The sequence below is a fragment of the Dermochelys coriacea genome, chromosome 1 (assembly GCF_009764565.3).
Source record: "Dermochelys coriacea isolate rDerCor1 chromosome 1, rDerCor1.pri.v4, whole genome shotgun sequence".
NCBI lineage: Eukaryota > Metazoa > Chordata > Testudines > Dermochelyidae > Dermochelys > Dermochelys coriacea.
Window position 1 is genome coordinate 76,808,654 of NC_050068.2, and position 27,065 is coordinate 76,835,718.

Genomic DNA, 27,065 nt, shown 5'->3' on the forward strand with positions numbered 1-27,065 from the left:
CAATTATTAGGATTTTAGAAATGTGAATTATTATTAGCCAACAGGTAAATTCAAAGATTTGAAACACCTTATTTGAAGGGGGAAAAGGAACAGAATGAAAAAAATGTAAATGAATACATAGTATTTAATTGGGCTTCATACTGGTTTTCTTTTCCTTTGAGATTGTTGTGTAAACACTTTAACTCATCATATAGTGTCAGTCTGCTGAATGTGCTCAAGGGAACTTCCTCCTTGAGCAACTAAGGAGAAATTGTGTATACTGTCCAACAGTCACACCTGTTCTTCCCCAAAATGAGCGCTGAGATAAAAGTTTCCTTCATGGACTTGAATTAAAGATGAACATGATCAGCAGATTTAAGAGAGACTTTCAAATCTGGAAGAGTAATATGCTAGAGAGGACTTTCCAGTTTCTGGAAGTGAACCCTTATACTTCTTTGAGATTGCTAATCTCTCCCCACTAGACATGACAGCGGTAGAGTAAATATTCTGGTTTTGAAATATATCAGGTTGTACCAAGTGTCCAGCATTTCCAAGTAATTCTTTGTGGAAGTACACACCTGGGTTTTTCTACAAAATCTTTTCTCACTCCCTCTTTTAGATTACATGGATGGATGTCAACATACTATATCCTATTTTCGCTATGATGTCTGGCTCACTTGTCTCTTACATACATTATCAATAGGGCCGTACCGAGTTCAGAACCATGAAAAACATGTCACGGACTATGAAATCTGGTCCCCCACCCCTTGTGAAACTGGTCTTTTGTGTGCTTTTACCCTATACTATACAGACGAAATCAGAGTTTCTCAAATTGGGGGTGCTGACACAAAAGGGAATTGCAGGGGGGTCACACAGTTATTTTAGGGAGGATTGTGGTATTACCAACCTTACTTCCGCACGGCCTTGAGAAGTGGGTGGCCAGAGAGTGGTGGCTATTGACTGGGCACCCAGCTTTGAAGGCAGCACTCTGCCAGCAGCAGTGTAGAAGTAAGGGTGGCAGAGTATGGCATTGCCTTCAGAGCTAACCCTAACCCCTACAATTACAACACTGTGAAATATCAGATTTAAATAGCTGAAATCATGACATTTACTATTTTTAAAAGCCTATGACTATGAAATTGACCAAAATGGACCATGAATTTACTAGGGCCCTAATTACGGAGCTTTGGGGTGGGGTGGGGTGGGGGGGTTGTAAACTCTTTGGGGCAGAGACTGTTATTTGCTATATATTTGTATAGAACCTAGCATAACAGGGCATTGACCATCTTGGCCTATAGGCACTCCCCATTATAAGTGTTAAATAATACTCTGGATGGTTTTCAGGAAGTATTAAACAATCACTTCCTTTGCCAACAGTTGTTCCCTCCTTCTTTGGTTACAGTTTTGGGAAAGTAATTTAAATGGAGGAAAAATAATAGACTAGCCAATTCTAATCTGAATGAGATCCTTTGTCTTCTTTCCCCTCTGGGTTTATCCTCCTCTTTCCTATGCTGCTAGTCTGGCTCATTGGTTGCTGCAAGAAGCTGCACTGCTGGAACAGTAGGCCTCTCACAAGCTAACAGGGAAGAAATTGGGAATCTCTTCTTAAAATAGTGGCAGCAAACCAATGACTTGGGAAAACTTTAAAATATATCAGATTAACACGTAAAATCCATTCAGATGTTTTCTCAAGTGATATCAGTGATTGCGGTAGGCTGGGAAAGCTAAACAGCACTAATACCGCAGTTGTCTCCCAAGTTTTAAAATGTTGGTGTCACCGCTCTCTGCCTCAGTTTCCCCAGTTGTTTAATGAAGATAAAAATGCCTGCCTTCCAGGGGGTGTTAATGAGACTAAATCATTAATGTTTAAAAATCTTTGCAATCCCCTCATGGGAAAATGATATAGAACTGCAAAGTATCATTATTAAGGTAGATTACATGTTGCAGTTTTCCATCATAGACCCAGTTTCCTGGTCAAGGAAACAGTTTTGCTATGTTACCAAAGGAGTTGTCTTACACAGGTGGATTCCTGATTATGCACAATACTCATTTTCCAATTAACTCATGGTATGCAATAACTTAACCTGTCCTGGGGCTATTCAGACACCATGTTCAATGAACCATATGTGGGAAGGGCCTCAAAGAGGCCAGCTGCCTTCAACCAAAGTAGTACTTTCTATTTTATTAGACTTATCACACCCACTTCATATTCCTGGTTATAAAACACATCTGAGTACCCCTATAAATTATCTAAAAAACAAATGTGAAACTTTCCCATAAATCCCTATGTCTTCATCCTGTATCAGCTATTTAAAAGGGCTAAATTCTAATCTCAATGGGAGCCCCTGTCTGCTTTCCCTCTGGGTTTATTCCCCTCCCTCTTCTGCTGCTAATCTGGCTCATTCCTCTGGCCTCCTGATATACCTGGTGCATAGAGGCAAAAACCATGCATTTCCCCAAAGGTATTCGAGTGACTTCAGCCTCAGAACAACTGTAATTCCCAAAAGCTTGTGGGTAAAGCAAGTGCTTCTTTCTACCTGACATCACGAGCAATTATACTTGGATACAAGTTCTGTGATTAATAGACCAATACGCCAACCTGTCACAATATGCATTATCCTCAATATCCTGGAATCTAACTGACACTTCAGAATGGATAATCTAGAAGTACAAATCCTCATCATAAGGAGCCATGATATAACCCACAGATTATGTTTGAGTTCTTTTGGATTATGTACAAAACCAGAGCATTTAGGACAAGATTTTCAAAAGTGTCTAGGGATTGGGTGTGCCTAAATTTTTGGATGTCCAACTTGATCCATCTTAAAAGATCTAAACTTTATAAAAAGGTGTACAGCTGATCTCTGAAAATCAGGCTCCTTTTCACAGATTCATAGATTATTGTGAACATCTAGTCTGATCTCCTGCCTTACACAGCCCTTGGAATGTCAACTAGTATTTGCTGCATTAAGCCCATATCTTGTGATTGCGCTGAAGTATATTATTTTAAAAAGACATTCAAAGTGTCTAAAATTTGGCACCCAAAACCAGAAACACCCTAACTCACTAGTAACATCTAAAAATCTTGCCTTTAAGGCTTTGTTTATTAAACAGCATCCTGACAAACATCATATAAGCAGTGAGCCAGCTTTCAAAGGTTTCTGGCACCTTCAAAAGAATTGAGAACTACGTTTCCGGCCAGAAAGCAACTTCAGAACTCTATAGGTAGTTGAGTTTGTCAACTGATGCCTCAGGGATGTTTGTGAATATTTTCCTCACAGTTCAGGAGCCTGTGTGTCCTGGCTCGAAGCTCCTTGGCGATCTGGCCATGGCCAAATCTGATACTACAGATGGGCAAGATGTGAATACTACCACCACTTCCTGATACAGAGCTCCATTTTTGCTTCTTGACCCACATTTCTCCCTACTGTCTTCTCTGTAGGTATCTTCCACATCTTCTTCCACTTGATTGCTCTTTACTGTGGAAGAGGGTCTGCTTTTGTAGTTGTACTGCCAGACCTCAAGATAGCCACTACCACTAGTCTTGCTCAACTGGACCAGTCCAGCCGAAGCACTGGTCAGTTCCAGCTGCTGGGTGCTGTCTCACTGCCTGACTACTAAAGAGATGGCTCATCATGCAGAGAGTACAACGTGAAGCCAATGGAGATGGTGGTAACCTCTGAAGGAACTGATGGAAGCTCCTTGTTTGGGATATTTAAAACTGGACTGGAAAAACGCTAGACAATTACTGTAAAGAACAATCCTATACTGGCATGGAGATGGAGTAGACTAAACAGTTTTTTTTTCATCTTTGCTCCATAATTACAGTGCTCCAGTCCTCAGAGCTTCAGTGATACACCAAGGAGGTACTTGGCTGCATAAGTATGTACACAGTTTTTGACCATGGGGCATTTTAAAAGCACAAAGAGGAAGGAGAATGTTGTTGTTACACGTGCAGGGGACGAGAGAGCTCCTGTCTGAACTATTGTCCAGCAGCCAAAATCCTGTGGGATCCATGCAGCCCTTAAATCACACAGTTGCAGCACTCAGAATACCTAGGAGTAATTAAATAGGCTGGTCCATCTGAGCTAATCTCCTCCTGATTCCCAAAGCAAACCTGCTCCCCAGTGAGGACAGGAAGCAATACTGCATGTGAAAGCTCCTATATTCTCATCACTGTAAAAAGGAAACATGGCCCTTAATGCGTAAGAAGAAGATCTAACTTTGGGGTTCTCTAGTGCAAAAATATCATATTTCCAGATTTGTTTTTAAAGACCTGCTTTCAAAAATGCCACCAAGGTCTCTACTACTCTAGAAACACTTAAACATATCTTAAGACATGAATGCTGTATTTTTTTTATAAAATACCTGTTTAAATGTTAGAAATACTTTCTGTATGTGAAAAAAACAAACAAAAGTGTTAGGATGTTGTATCAGTTGAAGGAAATTTGAGACAAAAACAACTGGGTTAGAGTAACAAATCCCACACACTCTTGTAGTTATGGGAATAATGTGTTTTGTTCCATCAATATGTCCACTTTACATTATTCAGCACAAAGCTTTGTGAAATAAGAATCATGGGAATATCACAATATAAAGGAAAAAGGTACAAATAACAGCTTCATAAACCGAGCAATGTACATAAATAAATCATGTAGATGGGGGCAGTTTGCTTAGCTAGCAAGAAACAAAATATGGAAAATCTGCTTGTTAAACAATAACCACAGAGTGTGCTTTTATGATGTTTTTTCACCACAGTAATTCATATTAGAGATAGAAGCAGTTGCATGTTAAATAAAATCATTCAGCATTGTTCTCCTCGCATTACAAAGAGCTGACTTATGTTGTTTTTAGATGCCTCCCATTAGAAAGTAAATATTCCTCTGATGTTATACGTTTCACAAAATTTAATAAAGATGAACTGTAAATAAAGTCGCAGGGAGATTTCAGACAGTTTTATTAGCAGATTGTTGAAAAGAAAAAGAAAATTAAATACAATAACAGTAAACGTGGTTCTCACATTGAAACCAGGCTCAAATAACTAGGCTACCATAGAAAAATTTCCAATTCTTGCATTATGATGTAAAAACAGATTTTTGTACAGATTTTGTACAACAAAATTCGTAATAACCTTTTATCATTTTTAGAAAACTTTAAATATATAGATAAAAATAGACAATTTTCATAGGTCCTACATGAAGATGAGAATGTTCTGTTCCAAGGGCTTGCATAGAGCGCAAATGTGGTTATAATATAGAACAACTAGACATTAATATCTTTAAGATTTCAAAAGCATATAAACAATACCATGAGCACACTTTTTCATCATAATCTATGCAAAAACAAACAAACAAAGAAAAAACAAAACAAACAAAGAAAAAACCCAGCAACCCAAAACTTGTGTAACTGAAGAGGGGCAAAAGTTCAACTGACAGTAACATTTCATGAATTGTAATATTTACACCATTTTATTAAGCTCTTAATATCCATCTTATAAATTGTTTCCCCCTTAATCCTTAACATTTCCATTTATGTACCAAGCCAAACACTGAGGCATTCCTAAAGATCTTGAAAGTATATACTGTAAAACTATTAAACCGACTTACAGGTGACTCTATGCAAGGAGCAAAGCAATGGCAGATGCTACTACATATTTCAGTTGTAGGCTTTAATTCTCTTTCAGAAATGAATGATTCTAAAGCTTGCCACAGTTCATCAAAATTTACGTCTGTTAACCCTTTAAAGACTGCATATGAAAAAACTGGTGTACAGAATCTCTGAAGTGTTCAAGCAACTATGAAAGAATCATGATTAAAAAACAATGTTGCTATAAAGTATTTGGTAACAATATTTAATGAAAAATATTGCTCGATATTTCTTTAAAAAAATTATCATGATGTGAACTTGTATATACAACTTTTCTATTGTTAGAAAAGGATTGTGGTGGCCTAAACACGTGTGTATTAGCATGGCAAGGAAAGACCTACAAACCATAGAAGCGCAGAGCCAGAGTTTACAAATCTTTAGATTTTTTTTTACTTTGATAAAATAATATCCAATCAGAACTATTTTGTAAAGGAGAATTTTCTTAAGTTAGGCATCTTAGACATTTAAGTTTCTGATATGTTTCCATGTAATAAATAACATTTTATATGCATACAACATTACGGATGAAGAAAGCATAATCACAAAACTTACAGTAACAATGCTGATTCACAAAATCAGTCTTTAAAGGGGTAACTTAAAATTATGCAAAGCAAGGAACGTAATGTAAGTATGTAATAAGCAGTGTGTTGCAGCTTACTTCCAGTTATCAGCACAAAGGTGAAAACACATTGTAGCTTTCATAAAGACAGTGAAAATAACACATAACCACCCTTCCCTAAGATAAGGTGAGGGAAGAACAATAGACTTCAACTGTATTACTCAGCTCTACGTGGTATTGGACTGATACATCAAGTGTTTGTTAGGTTTTCTTTTTAGCAACATTGACGTAATATGACATTAACATATAAAAATATTTCTGGCATTTTGACTTGCTGCTCAGCCACAGTCCATTCTTAAAAGTGCTGTTTCAGGGCACTAACCAGGGATCAATATACAAATAAAAGTGGCTAATACAGAATTCTGATTCATTACCAGATGCTTAAGATCTCATTCATTAATACTGTGACTCCAGGACAAATATTTACATGCCTGCATGCGTTAAAACTAGAAAGGCGTCTTTCTGACAAACAGGATGACAAAACATTACCTAAAATGTTCATTTTCCTAAACGCTAGTATTCTACTGCATACATAATACCTTCCTGGTGTGGTTTGTGTTTATATACTGTACACGTGACCAACAGTTAGAATAAGAAGCAAAGTCTTTTTTTCCCATAAACCCCTGCCAGTTTAGAATGAGAAATTATTACTCGTTTTATTTTTTTTTATGTTTATTTTAGGAAAAGAGAACAGTGAAACAGTTTTGCTTACATTCAGCATTTCTTTTCTCTTAGACAAAATTTCATTTTACTTTCATGTAGTCTAGCATCCATGTGTTGGTCTCCTGGAAAGCATGTGGAAAAAAAGTCTTTAGAAGAAAACCCATGTTCACAGAGTTTGAAAATTGAATATAACAGGTTTTTTTTCCTTTTCCTTTTTTTGTCGGAATCCTCTTATGCCCCCATACAAGTTTACTTCTGAGCTGACTTGCTGGTTTAGATATGACAAAACAGTCTGTAAGTGTAGGTGGATACTGCTGGAAGGATTGTTTGATGTGCTCAAATACAGAATCATCAGAGGAGGACAGAGTTTTCATTCCATTAAAAAGGGAATGCTAGGCCTTGTTCTGATTGGTCTGTAACTTTGTATACAAGGGTCCAATAGCAAAGCTGCAGTTTTTGACTGTAAGAAGAGTGAAACTTGTACATTTACAAACATTCTCTAGGTCTCTGGCTTGAGCCACAGGTGATAACCAATGGAGAACACTCTTGCAGAATGCTTTAAACTTTTGAAGAACATTGATATACAAAGTTAAGGAAGTCGCCTTGAAAACACTTTGTTTTTGTAGAACTTCCAAATAGTGAATGTCTTTCTGCAAAGTTCTTTACCGTAGCACAAATTGCTTCTGCAGGAAAAATTCAGTACATGACTGTAGTTTTCAAATAAAGTCTTCCATCTAAAATAAGAAAACAAATATTTTCTTTAAATATTCATTCCCATACTGTATCAACGTAAATAACAGTTACTTTGTAAAATGGATAAAATTTCATGCATTATAAAGCTATTTTAAATGAGCAATGTTATCAAGAAATCTGTTGACCTGTCACTGATGTAACATCACCGATATGAATTCAAAATTAACTCCATCGACAATTACATACAGTTTCCAAGATTTGGACACTGCAACTAACTCTAATACCTGTAAAGCTTTTATATATGCTGCATTTATGTCAATGCACGGAGACTAGGAAAGTAGGTGGAGCTTCTGGGCATGTGTATTTACTGATATGCAAACTTAACTGAGTACTACTAAGCAGCAATTACTTCCTTCATGGTTACAGAGCAAAAATATTCCTGCATGCAACCACGAGTACTCTCATCACTAAAGGCATAGCTTATAACTTATGCTTTAGCTGTGTTGTTAAATATACCATGTAATATAACCATTGTGCAGATTTGTAGCTATTTATATAGAATCCAGGATAGGATATTTAATCTGTATAAGTGAGCCTTTTCTCCCATAAGTGAGATTAACTAAACCATTAGTATGTTAAAGATGCAATCATATCTCTCAACTTTTACCATCCAACAGAGAAACAGACATTCAAGTGGTGGGGAACCATGAGTAATAAATAATAAATTAGTTGAGTCAGTAACACTAGAAATAGAAGCACTGGGATGCATAGACCCTTCTGCCCAAAAGTATTGTAACCTGATTTATAAGTATAAAGCAAAACCTCCTGCTTTATGAGTTCAAGATGTAAAATATATAGCTCTATGTATATGCATATTTCAAAAGGGGAAATAAACAAGCTCATGGGATCATTCTTACTATGCTGTCCTGTGTGATAAAAAGTGCAGGTTCTCTGGCTCTAAACTACTGAGATTAAGGCAAATTGTGAAGCACATTAATCATGCACAATGGATAATTTCAAAACACCCAACCTAACCATGAACCTCAGAGCAGTACGCTGCACATCTTTATTTGAAGGCACATGCAGCACAGAAGTCCTTTTGGTTCAACCCCAATATACCAACAAGTATGTGCAACATATTTTTCCAATTCAACCTGGTTAATCTGTATTCACCTGTAAAGTTCACATTAGGAAAAATTAAGGTCAACAATTCAGTGCAATGCAGATTTATTGATAACCAATGAAGTCTATTAAATGTTCAGACAACTGCATAAAACACCTGCATCAGTAAAATGATCCTACTATAAATACCGAGAGAAACAAAGAGAAGCTTCCCTGAAGAACACCTGAAATTATAACACAAATGTAACTGACCATATTCTGTTCTCAGTACTTCCCTTCTAACCCCATTGTCAAGCTTCTGTGGTGGCTGCACTCGGTACTAAAGCTGTCTAAAGCAGTACTAAAGCTAAGTACCTCTGTATGAGAATTACTCTATAGTATATACCAGCATTTTTGATAACTTGAATGTGTGTGTGCTAATGAGTGCTAAGCATAACTCCTCGCCTAAATATTAAGATAACCTAAATTCAGTGACTTATTTGACTATATTTGGTCTCTACATGTTTTTTAATAAAATGTTTAGTTTCAAATATTCTCAATTAAAATATGTCTGTAGGATGCTGGACTCTTCTACCACTGACATGAAACCAAGTATATGTAGACAACAGCAGTACATTTAAAAAAAATCATTGCTTAAGGCTTAAGGCACTGAAGTCGATGGGACATTTTTTAAATGGGAGCAGGAGTAGCCCTTGCATTTTCCATCTAAAGTCAACAAAAGGCAATATTGATGAAGGTCTTAAAAAAACTCCATCTCCTTTACAAAGTCGAACACATATTTGTTTTTAAAACTTGCTAGCTTCTATGATTTGATGGATATGTATGATAAAATATAAACCTCATTGTTCCTCAACCAGCCTAACAGTGGATCATAAAATGTGACATTAAATACCTTTATATTGATAATGACCTTAGAATGCTATATGTGAACTAAATATCTGATCTAATCCTATTGTTCGGTTCCTTATAATACACCTATATCCTCCATAAGCTTATTTGACTAATTCTCCTAACAGATGGACAAATATAGCAACCATTAAATGGCTGTAAAATATATGCCACCTGCCATGGTTACTGTAGATTAGGCACTTTGACGATTAAATCATACTTAGTAAGATTTTAATGGTTTCCAGAAATTGCAAAATATTTTATTTATTTTTTCAAAATTCACAAAAGGAGGGAAAAGATACAAAAATGAACATTTTCTTTAGGACCCATTGCACCAAACTGCACTTTGAAAAATATAATACCTATGCCAAGGTACTCTTCTCAAGAGACTGCTCATGGTAAACTTACAAGCAGGAGAAAGAAAAGGAGTTTTTGTAGGTTTTATGTTGTTCTCCAAGTACACATGCTGTGTATAGCAAATAACCTCATGAAACTACATGTAAACAACAAACAGGCGTCACTCTCCACCTCAGGGACGTGGTGACATCAAACCGCAAGAGCAAATGTTGAGTAATCTGTTAGTTGCTATAGCTTCACATTATGATCTAATATAGCTGATCTAATACTATACTTATATCCTCTTCTCCCCTTTCCTTTCCTCAGATTACCCCTTCCCATCCCACACAGCTCTCACCTCTCCTTTCTCCAAGCTCCTCTCTCTAAGCTCCAACTGAAGTGACTGGAGCCTACCAATGCTGTTATCAAAGTGATCTTGGCCTTATGAAGGTGCTGACAAAATTCCTGTATGGACCCCATTGGAGTGTTATCATTAATAGGGTTTCCTAACTCAGAGGAACATACCACAAAACCCATAAAACCTTATAGCTTAACAGTGCCTTGCATGTACATTATAGTTTATTGAATTTAGTATATGTAGATTTTATATACAGGCACATAAAGATATTGTGCATACGATTAACACGCATAAATTATATCTCCCTAGAGACAAATATATAGAAATAAACTCTACCGATTTAGCTTATTGCTCTATGTACATATCTATAAAGAAGGAGTGTATTTTTGTCACAAGGTACTGCACAACACTAGAAGTATGCATGATATAAATACACAGTAATACTTCCCACTCTTAATGTTCAAATATAAAATACAAATTAGGAAAATTGTGATAACTTGCTGAGCAAAAGCACTTATAATTAGCAGAATTTAACTATGTTTGAATTGGTCTCCTGGAAATGTCAATGTTCAGCAAGCTTGAGTTACAAAAAGGAGCTTGCACAATGTGAAAGTGCCCACACTGTTAACACTCATATTTGTTTTTGTTTGTGGGGGATGTGACAGGAGTTATAGTCTGGGCAAGAGAGTATTTAATTCTTAAAAAAAATCTTTTTAATTAAAACTCATCTTGAGGTTTTTTAATAAACACACCCAAATAGTTACAAGGTCAGAAATGTCATGGACAAAAAACAGTTTTGACCTAACACTTGAAAAGGGTGGGGGGGGGGAAATGGGAGGGAGTTTGAAGCAATACGTATGCCATGAAATGCATCCCCTTAGAGAAGTAAACTGGGGAACATTTACATTCACACTTGTGTAATGTGTGTAACATTTAGCTTCCAGGGCTCTAAAAATTTTGCTGGATAAAATTCAACTGTATTATTATTTTTGTTAACATATGCAACTGTAAAAGTGTAAAATCTATATGACATTTCAAGTGTAGCTTTAGGTTGCAATGTAAATAAATAAAATAATCCTGCAGTTAAATCAATGCCAAGTAGAATGTAATGTGCAAAGAGAATGAACCACTGTTGGGATGAACCACCCAGGCTGTTTGAGACCAGAATCTATTGTGTATTACTGATACTACGGTGATGGCTGCATATTATAGAAATGTGCATTTTAAAGAATGATCATCATTATTCTAGTAAAAGTACCCTGCAATCCTGGTTACAGCTGTGGTTTGTGAAAATCCATGAGTCCACATCCAAGGCTGTGGTGCCACACCTGAACTCTGTGGATTACCAATCAGCCAGTTACCATCAATAGAGGGCTACCAAGCAAACTCTTTTGTAGTGATAGGCTGAAGCCTTTGCAAATGGGTGAAGACCTGTTCTGGCTATGGGAGTAGGCAGAAGAAATCTACAGTATTTGACAAGAGAAGACTATTCCCAGCACTACCACTCATATCTATGGACAAGTTATTTCATCTCTCTGCATTTCTGCTTTCGTTTCATCTTTCTTTTCTTTTTAGATTGCAAAGAATTTGCGGGCCGGAACTGTTTCTTACTGACTCTGTACTGTGCCTAGCACAACAGGTCCCAGACCTTATTGAGGTCTCGAGAGGATACCAAAATAAAAATAATAAACTAACACATCACCCTGATTCTATTTTAACTGAAATTACAGATTTTTCTAATACTGCTAAAAAAAATCCATTTGAAGGCCACTTTCTTTAATGGCAGTTGAAATGAGCTCAGCTCACAAAGCGAGCGCAAGCTCTTTGCAAGCCAAATACTACCATATAACCACAGGCCCAAAGCTTGTCTCTCATTGAAGTCACTGGGAATGTTACATTGAAGTTCAATGGATGCAGGATCAGGCCCATTGCAACTACATTCTGAATACTTTCAAAGAATGTCAATTTTGATTCTAGCCAGCTGATGTAATTACAATGCATTTCTCCCTCTCTCTACAAACAAGGTGGCATGCAGACAAATGAACTATCACACCAATATAAATTAATGTAACACACATTTTGTGACTTAAAAGTCATGTTTTTTGTCCCCAATATTTTATACACTGCAGTACTAGAGTGCAAAACATCATGATCCATCCTGAGTTCAATATATGAAAAGAAATAAAATATTTGTGACATAAACTGGTGTTACTTTTATTTAAATAAAAGAAAAAATGTTTACTTGAGCTAAAGAACATAACAAATTTTAATTCCTGTTAGGAAGTAGCTTTATTGAAAATAGCAGCTATTTTCTCAGAAGTTATTTCCAGGTACCTGTAATCTAATGAGGTTTATCCCTTTCAAGGAACAGTTGTACATACATGCCTGAATGCACACAACCTCTTCAGCCCAGAGCTGATAAAAGCACCAGCAAGCCACAGCTCAAGCACTTTTAAATTATATTACCATCTGGTTTATTTGTTTTAATAAGATGGGGCAAATGTGAATCACAGTGTACTTCTAACCTTTCATTCAACCTGATATTTTAATCATTTGGCGGAATAAATAAATAAATAAATAAATAATAATAATAATAATAATAAAAATAATAATAAAGAATAGCAAAAAAATGGTAATGATTCATAGGATGATTTAACTGGGACTTGGTCCTGCTTTGAGCAGGGGGTTGGACTAGATGACCTTCTGGGGTCCCTTCCAACCCTGATATTCTATGATTCTATGATTCTATGTCATGTTTGACAAGAAGGCAACTGTAAGTCAAAAGAAACACAAACATATTGCAACAGATGGAAAAGATCTGAATCAAATTGTAAGTCTTCTTTGAAAAATTTAAAAGGAAGCAGGTAATTAAGGGTGAAATCTATTTTTGCCTACTCTTCATATATTTTATTTAAAATGCAGACAAAAGAAGATATATTTACCATAAAAGCAAGAAGACCCCAAAGTGGGAGTCTGACGGTTTAACCATGGGGAAACCATTTATGATGAGGGTGAGGTTCATTCAAAGACCAAAAAATCTCACAGAGAGTATAATCCTGGTGTTTCTAAAGTGAGTTCAGTTCATCATATGTGGCTAATTATTAATCTTTACAAAAATAACATGCCTAAAATGGAAAAGACTCCTCCTGGGTACAAGATCATCAATAACACTGAAACCCTTCTATAGGATTCAGGTGGAGGTCAACTGAAAGAGATGAGATGCAGGTCGTCACACTACTGCATGCCAATAAGGTGGTCTATATGCTAACCCAAAATGGTTGGTGAGGAGACAGGCAGGTCAAGGATTGATGTGCTGATTACACAGCACGAGTACCCATGCCCTGTCAAGAAAATGGGATTGAGGAAAAGGGGGCAGGGCCAGAGTGTAGCCTGCTTAAGAGTTGAGGCTGGTGGATTTCATTCTCCAACCCTCCGAAAAAATCAATGTTTTCCCAGGTTTTATGCAGAGATCAGAGCCAGCACAAGGCATAAGTAGACTGAACAATTGCTTAGGGCCCGGAGCAACTCAAGGTGGTCCCCTATTAATTATTGGTATGTGTTTTGTCTGGGGAGACCTCAAAATATTTCTGCTTAGGCCCCCAAATGGGCTAGTACAGCCTCTGGCAGAGATAGATTATTTTCACCCAGCATGTTCAATAAACTCATGCAAGCATGAATGTATTTAAACACACTGAGATAAATGCTACCCCAATTTGCCTTCTGTACAATGCCACTGAATTCTATACATTACTTCCAAATTTAGCCCTTTGCATACTGTGAGTAATGACATATTTTTATTTTTTCTACTCAACATTCACTTACAGGTATCGTTGTGCTACCATTTCATGTAAATATGCAGTGAAGTGAGATTTTCATGTTTATCTTTTTGAACATAAGATAAAGATAAAGATTTTATACTTAAGATGTTTAAATTTTGCATCCAAATTGCCAGAGATTAAAATACAAAATGGAAAAATATCCAATGAGCTGCCTCAGTGTTTGTAGGTTCTTTGAATATTAAAGTGAAATCTCCAGTGTTTCAGGATCTTCTCCTTTCAACAGTTTTCCCATATATTTTCATTGTTCATATTTTTTTCAATCACCTCATAATCACATTGGATATTATGAGAGCAAGCAAAAGGTCAAACGTCTGATTAGTAAACTAACAATTCTATTAAATATCTGCACATATCTCCTATTATTTAAAGATCATCCAGATGACATAGATCTTGCATTTTAAGTACACAAAAGACCCTGATGTGGCAAAATGAGAAGTTTGTTTTTTAAAAAGAAGATACAAAGCAATAGTACATTATCTTATTGCTTTGTGAACTCAGCTGCAGTTTGTCTGTTTGTATAAGCAGAAGAAAAGGACTTACAGGAAACAGAAATACAAGAGAATTAATTACTTTCAATCACTGAACCTGCATCTCTAGGCACTGCATTCTGGTCACTTCTCTTAAAAAACCTCCAACACTGAGGAATTCTCTGTAAAACCCTGTAATAGCATGAAGTTAATGCTAACTATTATAAGCTTGTGACCCTGCACAGCTTATTGTGATTAACTCACTTTGTGTCACAGTGGAAATAATTCTTATGCCGATCAATTTCACAAAAGTTCTACATGACATATATTAGTCAGATTTAAGTTCCAGATAAACAAATGTCTTACTTGCTATGGTGCTTTCAGAAGTACAAAAGCACAAAGTTATTTTTAGCAGAGTAGCAAGCAATCTTGGACTTGTGACTATTAGATGCTGAAAAGTCTGAGCATCAGAATGGGTCTCTGTCTGAGGCTATGGGTATGCCTATACGACCCGCTGGATCAGCGGGCAGTGATTGATCCAGCGGGGGTCCATTTATCATGTCTAGTCTAGACATGATAAATCGACCCCCGAGAGCTCTCCTATCAACTCCTGTACTCCACTGCCGCAAGATTCTCAGGTAGAGTTGATGGGGGAGCGGCAGTTTTCGACTCACCATAGTGAAGACACTGCGGTGAATAGATCTAAGTACGTCAACTTCAGCTACATTATTCACATAGCTGAAGTTGCATAACTTAGATTGATCCCCTCCTTCCCCAGAGTAGACCAGGCCTATGTCTCCACTACTGCGGGATCAATGCTGCTTTGATCTATGCACCGGGAGTCAATTTAGCGGGTCTAGTGAAGACAGCGTGCTCTCCAGTCAACTCCGGTACTCCACCGGGAATGAGAGGAGTAAGCTAATTCGACAGGAGAGCATCTCCCATCAACCCAGCATGGTGTAGACACCGCAGTAAGTCGACCAAAGCTACGTCGACTCTAGCTATGTTATTCACATAGCTGGAGTAGTAACTTAGGTTGACTTACTGCGTAGAATAGAAATGGCCTGACACCTAACTCTCTTTTCCCTGAAGTCAAGGGATTGCTTCCTTTCCCCATATTTTGTTCTCAGTTTTGTATCCTCTCTTTATAATTCCCCTCATATGGTTCTCATTTTTAGATAACCATCACCTGCCTTAATAAATCCTATTGCTCCAAAAGCTAAGACATAAAAATAGATCTTGAACCAGGTCAGGAGGTGGATGCAGGGCTGGAGTGGGTCAGTAACAAGGCTGGAGCAAGATTCGCGTAAACAACAGACAAGGCTGGAGCAAGAACTGGATCAAGGGCAGGCTGGAAGCCTAGGGAGTCTGTCACACTGAGGTAGCAGGAGGGTTCCTAGCTGGGTAGTGTTGTTGCACAAACTTTCTTGAGGCTCTGGCCAGGTCAGAGAAATACCTGTGCCTGGGGGTCACCTGACCCAGGTCTGGCACAGGGATAGACTACTTCAGCATGCCTGAAGGCTCAGTCACTGCAGGAACTGTTGGAGGGGTGAATCATGGCACCTACTGAGCATCTGGGATGCTCACACCCACCCATATCAAAAGCTCCTCCCCCAGCCTAAGGGGAAGAGCGATGGAATCCAGAGCTCAAATGAGTTTGGGGGACAACTCTGCTCCTCAAAGGCAATCAGGAAGCCAGAAGAAAAGGAGTACTTGTGGCACCTTAGAGACTAACAAATTTATTAGAGCATAAGCTTCCGTGAGCTACAGCTCACTTCATCGGATGCATTACAAAAGCTTATGCTCTAATAAATTTGTTAGTCTCTAAGGTGCCACAAGTACTCCTTTTCTTTTTGCGAATACAGACTAACACGGCTGCTACTCTGAAACCTGTCATTATAGGAAGCCAGAGGAACTCTGCCCAGATACATGACTGAAGGGAGGAGCAAAATAGGTCTCACAGTCACCAAGCACCTCCTCGTCCAACATCCTCCTTCTGGTATGAGGGATGCCCAGCATCAGAAGGTTGACAAGAAGGTTTTGTGACTTCATGGGGCCATGGATGGGGTGTGCAAAGAGCAGGAGGTGCAGGGAAAAGTCCAGCCAGAACCTAAGGAGAAGGTTCTGGAGGAGCTGGAATAGGAGCTGCAACCCGGCACACTCAAGGTAGATGTGCGCAAGGGTTTTCTTCATGCCACAAAAGGGGCAAATGTCGGCGGGGGGGGGGGTGAACTGCACCAGATACATGCCCATGCTCATGGCTCCATGGAGAAACCACCAACTAATATCCCTGGTAGACCAGGGGACCAGGGTGGAATACAGACTGGCCCATCAGGGCTCCTCACCCTCCACTGGTGTCAGGGTAGGACATGAGGGTCAGGAAGTGAAGGGTATAGAGCCCGAGTGCATATAACTGTTTCCTAGGAACAGTTTGGAAATGGACTGCCTACATGTCACGCAACTGCCTTGGCTGCTGTGGAGGGGCAGCCAGGTGCGCTCATGGGGCAGGGGCCCAATGGCATGAGTCATGGTAGCTGAGTGAGAAGCCCTGGCCTGGCTGTGGGTTTGCCTGATTTGTATCAGGACTCCTGATACTGATTTGGCTTATCTATGGACTCTGACCTCAGTTCTGACCCACAGCCTATCCCTGGACCTGGCTCCAGCACTGCCCTTGGCTGGGACCCAACCCTATGTCCGGCTTTGACCACCACTCATGCCACCAGGTCTGATTGCCTGGAGCCAGAGCCTGACAACTAACCCCTGGAATTGGTTCCTTCAAAGTAACCAAGCCAATCCAAATACGTGTGATGCAATATATAGCAAATACCATTAACACCATTATCTAAGAGAGAAACTACTGTTCTGATGGTTTCAAACTATACTCTTTCCTTAACAGAAAGAAGCGGGGCACCAACAGGATCGTTTTCCCGCTTTCTTTCATGCTCATTTATTAGGATGGCATTGCACATTCTCCAAAGTTTGATGCCCATTTCAATAGGATATAGCCATTTAAAGAAGGATTTAACTTTACGGCTTACACTAGCTTTTGTATATCAACTGTGATGCAAGCAACCATATTCTGACATCAATACTACATTAGCACCACTGTTTTCCTGAATTTACAACTATACTTGCTTTCATTTGTGTGCCAACAAAGAATAACTGTCCTATATAAAACATGGAAATAGAGTCACATTACGTTGTAAAACAGATATATTGCATTGCAGGAAGCTTATGGAAAATCCATTAAGGTTGCATGGGATGTCAAAACATATGTGAAACAAGCATGCTGCTTTTAGATATTCAGTATGAAAGAAAGCTTATGGAAGACAATAACAGCAGGCAATCAGCTCCAGAACAAGATTCAAGGTGACAGAAACCAAGCCACAAGTCATGCCCTAAGAAATGAGCAATGAACTAAAGTCACCCATAATCCTGACAACAAAATAGAAACACAAATAGATCTTAATGAAGATCCTGGGGCTTAGCATGAGCGATATAGCTGAAAAACTGGAAAAAACAAAAAACAAAGCAGCCCATTAATCCTGATGAAGGCTTCACATTGAAAGAGATGTGTGTATGGTTTAACTTGGTAGTCAGCCATTAAGCAAAGCCTGTTTCTTTTACTGCTATATTGAATGAAAAATTCTACATTTCAAATTGAAGGGAACTACGATTTGTCTCACAAGTGCTAATGCTGACCCATGTGGGTTGTTTTACAGTTCCTAATGCAGACTGGTTTCCCTGATTGATTGATATGGTTTCATCTTGGGCACGTCTTTACACATGCACTTTCATACTTCAGTGATAGCTCTACCTTCTTTCCCTGTCCCTTTCCAGTGGCAATACTCTTCAGGATAGATATTGTAAACATTCCTCTTCTCCTCCACTTCCAGCAACAGCCTAAACTGGCCTGACAGAATGACAGAATCAAGTAGCCTTTATGGTAGACCCTACTTCTGTCTGATTTGAATTTGGTGCTGTGTGAGGCTTCACTAGTAGTGATGACCCAGAAAACACAGCATGTCATGAAGCCAAGTTTTTGTATACTGTGTGGCTTCAGAAGCATACTGTATACAGTGGATTGCTGTTATTGGTGAAGTCCCCAGAACACATGGAAACAACACCCTCGTACCAGAAAAAACACAATGCCACAATTTGTAAACAAAAAGCCGGGAAGAGAACAGGGTCAGATTAACGCACAGGCATTCAAGGCCCATGCCTAAGGCACCAACTCCTGAAGTCACATGATTTCATCAGCTTTCCTTCTTTGAGTAGTTTTCTACCCCTTATAGTGACAGAGCTAGCTGAAACATTTTCCTGCTTGAAAATGTGATTTTGTCAAAAGAGAAAATTTTCCACAGGAAAATGTTGGCTTCAATTTTTTTTTCTATTTTCCAATCAGAAAAATGAATTAAAAAACGTTGTCCCAAATCAACATTTCAAAAGGAAATTAAAGTTTTTGTTTCTTTTCCATCTTAAATGCTGTTTCATTTTTATTAGCTTTAGGTTGGACATTAGGAAAAACTTCCTAACTGTGGTTAAACACTGAAATAAATTGCCCAGGGAAGTTGTGGAATCTCCATCATTGGAGATTTTTAAGAGCAGGTTAGACAAACACCTATCAAGAATGGTCTAGATAATACTCAGTCCTGCCATCATTGCACGGGACTGGACTAGATGACCTCTCAAGGACCCTTCCAGTTTTATGATTCTATGAATTTCCATTTGTGGTTTCTAGATTTTCCTTCCTTTGTCTCTCTTTTTTACTCCCCTCCTCTTTTTTTCCATCATTGTCCAAAGGAGATGAGGTGGGAGGAAGAGGGGCAAGAAAGATTAGAAAAGTGTGAGAAAAACCAAGTTTTACATTTGTTATTGTTTTCCAACTGGGCAAAGCTGGAAAACTGTAAGAAAAAGTGTTGGAAGTGAGTATATCTTAATATGAAGTAGTCCAACAATGTACCCAAGGCTGGGAAATGAACTTAACAATGTAAAATTTAAAAGATCCACCACTCTTTAAATATAAGAAAGGATTACAGAAAATGATCAACATCTTTATCATGACTTGGCACAGTCAGACTCAGTACAGGAATTATCTCCTACATTGGATGCTTAGGGTTGGGCTGTGGAAATGTTTCTTACATGGGTGAGTCTTAGCCTGATGAGTAGTCTGAATTGAAGCTAATGGGACTATTTGTGTAAGTAAGTTCTCACTAACATAACTAAGGTCTTCGGTCGGATCCATAGTACTTAAAATGGTATAGTTTTGTCCTAGTAGTTACTGTTCCCAGTAGTTACTGTTTTGTGATAATCAGCAGAATATTATAGCACATAAAAAGGCATGAATTTGAACAATGGACCTGACTCTCCATTCAATTATATCAGATTTAGATGGTATCCCAACAATGAAGCCAAAGTCAGGTACAATTACTGTAATTTTTACTTTGAAATCATCAACATGCAAACATACTGCAAACATAATCACTACAATGACTGTGAATATCTATGTGATAGAGTGAAAAGCGGAAAGAGCGTAAATTATTGCTTCTCTTTATTTTATGTTTGTATTCAATATAGTTTGATTACTTGAAAGGACGTGTAGCCAACACACTGCAGTATGAAACAATATCATGAAAAATACATGTCTCTTAATGCAAGGGTTGCACTGACAGTTTGTCATAGGCAAAATCTGCAAAATCAACAAAGAGGCTAAACAAACAAGTCAAACACTGGACTATCTAATTTGGCACTGTATATTTTTAGCAATCTCTATTCTAATGTCATGTACATAAACCAGTACTGTAAATGTTTTGATCCTGGCTTTATTACACATTTTTTCCAACGCCAGTTCCAACCCTTTGTGATCCATCCTTTATGACTGCCATAACAAAACCACTATTATGCCATTGCTGTTTTTTCTAAGCTATTAGAAACCACATCACTTTTTAAACAAATAAAGCTGACAAGACTATAATAGAAAAAAATGTTCCTTTTACCATTACTGATACACACTTTATGTTTTTCAACTAGGAAAAATAAAATAATATTGCATTATCTTTATATATGCTTCTCTTTCCCCAGATGTCCTTCAGGTGTTATAGAAACCTAGCATCCTCCTTATAAAGAGTCAAAAAGCTAGTTTCTCAGCCAGTGGCCTATTCTATATAACATATTTTCCTCTTTACTGGCCTAGTTCACTGAGAGAAGAATATGTGTTATAGATATATTCAGACAGTACATCCGAACTGTAGATGGAATGAGATGCTGGCCAGGTATCCTGCTAAATGCGTTAAGTATAGTTCCACTTCCTTTACACTTTTATTGATTGAATGAGTGATCTTTTTAAAAGGAGCTATATTTTCAAAAGATATAAAGTTACTACTAGAGAGGGGGGTCAAATCAAATCTGTGGGCAAGTCTGAGTACTGGAATAATTTGTATAAGAATATCCACTGCTAAAACGTGTACCTTCTAAAATTAACATGATAGCTTTTGGCATATCTCACTCAGAGTCAGTCTGAAATGAAGCTTTTGTTTGTATTGATGACTTTAGAGATATTCAAGTATTTGAGTATTTTAATATAAAATACCATGCAAGGGAACTATAGTGGGGGGAGAGGGGCGGTGGTGTGTGCTTACCTAAAATAGGTGATGAATGTTACAAGAGGCATGTAAAAATGTTCTCTCTTGCTTTGTCTCTCCATCATGCTGGCAAGAAAATGCAATGATGAAGACTCATGAATCAAGGTACCCATGAAGTCATCACCTTTGGATACTTTAAAGTTAAAGGAACAGATTATAGTGGTCCCTTCTGGACTTGGAGTTTATGACTCCTCATCAGGTGTAACTTGGCATAGCTGTCATCATACTTGGCACTCTCTTAGCACACTTCGACTGATAAAAGAATATACTAGTTAAATGAGGTTTGTCCTAACCTAAGACACACTAGAAGTATCCTTAGAAAAGTGTAGAAAAAGCTTCTCTTTTACAGCCACCAATTTTGAGTTTCTAAACAGATTTTTTTTAATCCATTTGCTAATTGTTCCAGGTTTTGCTTGGCTGATAATCTTTGAAATTCTAAGAGCAAAACTCTCTTGTTGGATATGCACTCCATATTTCTTATCCATCAGAACTGTGTGCTGAGCTCCCACTGATGCAATAGAAGTTCTGTGCATGGAATAAATTCAGAGTACACAACAGAGATTGACATGCTGGTTGGAGAGGAAAATTCTGCCACTGGAATATAGCACTTGCTGGTTTTATCCAGGCCTAACAAAAAAAAATTCAAATAAGTCAGTTTAGTAAGATTTTCCTATATTGAAATCCATTCCGTCTGGCTTTACTCAAATTAGTACTGTAAACTATTCCCTTTCTAAATCCTACAAAATAGCTCCTGGTATACCCCATACTAGCTGTCAAACAAACCAGTCAATAATTGATTGTTAATAGATATAAATTGCTGTTTTTTGTATCATCTCTGTTTGTCACTTTCTAATCCCTGGGAATCTGATCAGTCATCAAAGAACAAAAGGATTAGTTAAAAATAACAGTTGCACTTCTATAGTGCTTTACATTAATTAAGTTTCACAACACCCTTGTGAAATATGGAAGCATTTTTGCTACCATGGACAGGTCAGCAGATAAAAGCTCTATGCAGCTGGTTACGGTTATGGTGTAAGTGACTGGTTGAAAAATTAAGTAATCATGCAAAATTATATTATAAATCATCTTATTATTCAGCAGACCCAAAACATGCAGGTACCCTAAATAGCACTTTCCAATGAAAACTGGCTCTGAACTGAAATCATGTAACTATTTCTTTCTGGATTCGAACAAGGACAGTGCTTCTACAGTCTATGCTTGTCACCCCTGGCCTATCACTAACTGTATCCTACAGTCCACTAATTCCTACCACCTTGATTTGGGTTTAGATGAAATATGGCCTGTGCATGCACTATTCCCAGAAAGGATCCCATTCAACCTAAAGCTATGGCAAAAGGACACAAATACTTATCATGATAAATTTTAAAAAAATAACCATTTACCTGGCATTGTAGGCAAGCCAAAACCCAGTAAGCCTCCACTAGCCAGCTTCAACTAACAGATACATAGGTACATAAGGGAAGGTGAAGAAAAACAGACAGAAAAAACAGCTACCAAGCCAATCTGTGATACTGGAAAAATTCTTTCCTATCTCCATATTCATATAGAAAGCCAGTGGCAAAGCTTAAATTACATCCAGACCTCCTCAATCCTGGTCTCTCCCTCTAACAAATTCAAATTTTTAAGCGCAAGTTGTTTTCTGAGTTTCAATTACTAATTTACTACAATTTCTTTTTTTCCCCCCTTGGATTTTGTTACATTTCATGCATCTATATTGACCCCCCTCCCCTTTGTTTCCACACATTTTTGTCCTCTTCTTTATTTGTCTTTGTACTACCCTTTTTGTGTTGTGTGTTCAGCTGCACAGTGTTAAATCCAGGCAAACACTAAAGCTATAGGGGTAATGATCTTTTATTAGCAGAATTCCAGCAGTCTATTCTATGCTAAAGATTCATGCTCTAGAACAATTTCCAGCATTCTACAGGTGATCAGATTACAATATGCTGTGTTTAAAGGGTCACATCCTTACACCCAGCAGCAGAGGAGAATGATCATATATGGGGATTGTTCCTGAAATGACACACAATTCCTAGCAACAGCAGTTGCAGAAAACTGGGTAAAGTTCAGCTATTACAGTCAGTTTCATATTACCGCTGCTCCAGTGTTACCAGGCAAGCAATGGAGCACAGACACAACCATGCTTTTTGGACATTCTACATGATTCTCCAGTTTATTTGCTGTAAAATATATAGGAAAGAGTTTCAGAGTAGCAGCCGTGTTAGTCTGTATTCGCAAAAAGAAAAGGAGTACTTGTGGCACCTTAGAGACTAACCTTAGAGACTGTAGCTCACGAAAGCTTATGCTCTAATAAATTTGTTAGTCTCTAAGGTGCCACAAGTACTCCTTTTCTTTTTATAGGAAAGAGTGTGTGTGTGTGTGGGGAGGGATAAGAATACCTTGATACTATACACAATTTAAATCACTTAAATCTACCTTTTCTTAATTTCTGTCTCTCCTTTGTCAGTAAGTACAGACACTTTAAGGTTTCTTTAATAGCTTCTACTTTTGTATTCATAAAAGACTGATTTTCAATGCATCACCTGTCTGTCATAGGAGTAAAAAAATGCATTTAGACTCATTAATGTGTTTTCAAACTCCTATGCAGGGATTCAAGCACGCAGGGCATATTAAAAAATGGTGCAAACCTTACTGTGCATTTCCATTGTACAAATTCAGTTTCTTTGTATTCTAAATCCCCAATCATTTGCTTGGTTCAAGTATACTTTTATTATTCCAATAATACTGTACTTATCCTTGAAAACATGAAACTTCAGTTCACAGATCTTATTATGTACAACGTTAGATTTTGTATAGCAGCAATTTTGTATTCTAACCACACTTTAGTACCACTACCCGCCCCTTCACATTCCCCTGCAATATTAGCTACCTGATACATTACCTTGGGATCTTGGTGGTCCCCTTCTCAAGTAATAGCCTTAACCTTTGTCCCTGAAAGACTAATCATTGCCCTTTTAGATCCATCCCTTTTATAGAAATTGCTTTGTGCAAAGTGCTTCATCACACTTCATCTCCTAACACTTCTCCATTCAGATTTTACATTAGAACATTAACATTCTTTGCACTTTCTCACCCTCTGAATTCCCCTCTGTCCTGGATGCTACCTCAGACTTGTTCTCCACAACCTTTACTGTACCTAATTCCTCTGTAACTACTTTTGTCATTTGGTTTATCCCATGTTGTGTCATTAACATTCTCCACAGTAACTCACCCAGCTAGTTTTCCTCTGCTGTTACTGCAGTATTTTATTGATTGTCCTAAAACCCAGCCTTTCTTTCTAAATCAACTATTGGACCTAAATGTAATATCAGAGCTGTTAAGTATCACAAGTGAATGACAATGCTCAAAAAAATGTGTATTTGCCTCTTTAGCCCTAATAACAAGAGTAATATATCAAACAAAAAAAGAAAAGAAAACTTGAGTTTGCACTCATTGAAAATCCCATGAAAAAAGTGAATATACGTTTTCAAATATTAAATGTTGCTGTAGTCAAAATGATATAGAATGTATAATAATGAGTTTGCTTTTCAGATGCTATGAGCCTAAAGAGATTTTTTGAATACTTCAATTATAAAAACATTTAAAACATACAAACTTGTGCAATTTTTATTTTAATGAAGATGAGAAGTTCATTAAAGAAGATAAATATTTCATTAGATGTTAAATAAAACAAAGAGATTTTTTGGCTTCTCTCAGCACAAAATTCCTTTGAAAGATTAATTAATACATGCAAATTATGCAAATTAGATCCATGCAAATATTTTATGAAGACAATTAAGGGAACCATTAATTACTGCTTTTTTTGCTTCAGTGAGATTCATTCATTTAATTTTAATTTCACTTTAACTGTTTTGATGTATAATCTTGCAGCTAAGAACTTTATCTTTCCTGATGGGTCACTTAAACTTATAAATTTCATCAAGTGAGCAGCAACAGAAATCTGTACAGATATTCTCTGGGCTATGTTTAGTATTAAGAGAAATTTTTGACAATGCACTTCCAGAAACTGGAAAACTGAAAGAGAATGTGAGCTCATTCTTGGACAAGGTTCAACTGCTGGAAAAGCAATTAATTTGCTTTGGCTGTGCTAATATAGGGGAATTAGAAAGTGTGACACAAGACAAATAGAAATAATTAGTTCTCCAAAATGATGTTCTCATTAATATGGTTTGAACACTAGAAATAAAAAACATTATTGTGGCATGTCTGCATTCTGTCCCTAGCCACAGGAGGTAGAATAATGCAAGATACAGCATTTTTAACCTTTATAGTCCATGCGGTAATGGTGTTTATTTTTATTTTTCATGTTGATGTATCTGGAAAAGCATATTATGGACAATCCAGCAGTCCTGCTGAAAGTGCCTAAGGATTGCAGGATCTGGCCTTATGTGTCTAAGCTGCCTGAGAAAATATGAAGCTATAAATATAATTAACTGGATTTTTCAAAACTATACAGTCAAAGTGCTAAACTGAAACCTGGATTTCAATATTATGCATTTAAATCATATTTTATGACACACAGTACACAATAATGTATAATGTGCTTATACTGTGTAAGTGTAACATTATCCTATCAAAAGTTTTTATAACGTCCTCGTCTATATTTGATAATATAAAAGTTTTTTTTCTTTTTACTTAAACATTAAACATACAGACATGCATTTGGTACAGTACAGAGAGAAGTAAATTTCTTGCTGCTGTATCCCCTAATGCTTATTCTTATTCAGACCAGGTAAGTGTTTGCTATTATATCAAGTAGTGAAAATGGCTAGTCAGTATTCTTCATAGAAATAGCTCATTACAAAGGCTGTTAAGAACCCTACTTACTGATAACACATATTTCTTGGATCTCCACAGAATTTAAACTTCAAAGTAATGCTACAGTATATGAGAGTTTGTACTCTCAAATTATTATAAATTGCAGTTTTCCTTCCAATAATTTTCTATGCCTTGCACCTGTTCTACCACTTCCCCATGAAGGGCATGTGTGTGTATGTGTGTGTCTCACCTAACAGTGTTCTCCCATGTGCATATTGTTAATCTGAGGTCAAATATTAAATGGTGACACTCTCGTTTAATTCGGTTTTTCTTTTACAGAACTTAAAAATCTAGAGTGTCTGACTGACATTGGGACCTTTCGGTTAGAATCCAACAGGCTGAGTGGAAGTAAAAATGGGCATGCCTGGTTACTGCTTGACATTAATGTAGGAGCTTCCATTAAGGAGACTGCCTCCAATTATCACACAGTTCTGCCAAGAAAACCTAAAAAAATATTCAGGGCTCATACGATGAAGTCAGCAAAGGGTGTTAAAACCAGCCCTGTTTAAACAGAAGGCTGTCATCAAGGAAACAGTTGCCAAGGGAAGTTGGGAACAAGGACTTTGCCCTGCAGCAGTTACAGGAGAGGATGGACCTGTCTTATAACTCACATAGTCATTTACACCGGTGGAAAGTGGACATAAAACTGCTAACATCCTGATTTGGAAGGTGTTTGTACCTGCTTTTCATACACCTATATGACTATATTCAGGGCTAGGTGTTAAGAATGAGGCTTTATGTCTTTTATGTTTTTCCTGATGACCACTGATACTGTTAATTAAATTAGTCTGTCATTGCACTAGTTAGCATATTTGTTAACATGTTTTAATATGCATCGGTGCTAATGAATTCTGTCTAGCCAAAGATCAAAACTAGTGACTCCATCTTCATCCTCCTTGAGATGTCAGCCACCTTTGACACTATCAACCACATTATTCTTCTTGAAATCTTGTCCTC

At 37.4% G+C, this 27,065-nt stretch overlaps 1 protein-coding gene across 7 annotated transcripts in view; it reads right to left on the bottom strand.

Annotated features, from left to right (window-relative positions):
- Nucleotides 1–4,919: 4,919 nt before the first annotated feature.
- The window catches only part of DACH1 (dachshund family transcription factor 1), a 455,347-nt gene continuing 433,201 nt past the window's right edge, over nucleotides 4,920–27,065 (bottom strand). For all 7 annotated transcript variants that reach the window (XM_043504582.1, XM_038387906.2, XM_038387908.2 and 4 more), the window contains one exon: nucleotides 4,920–7,641. In XM_043504582.1, coding sequence (XP_043360517.1) covers nucleotides 7,604–7,641 — 38 coding nt within the window. In that variant the 3' untranslated portion in view covers nucleotides 4,920–7,603. The remainder of the gene's footprint in view (nucleotides 7,642–27,065) is intronic.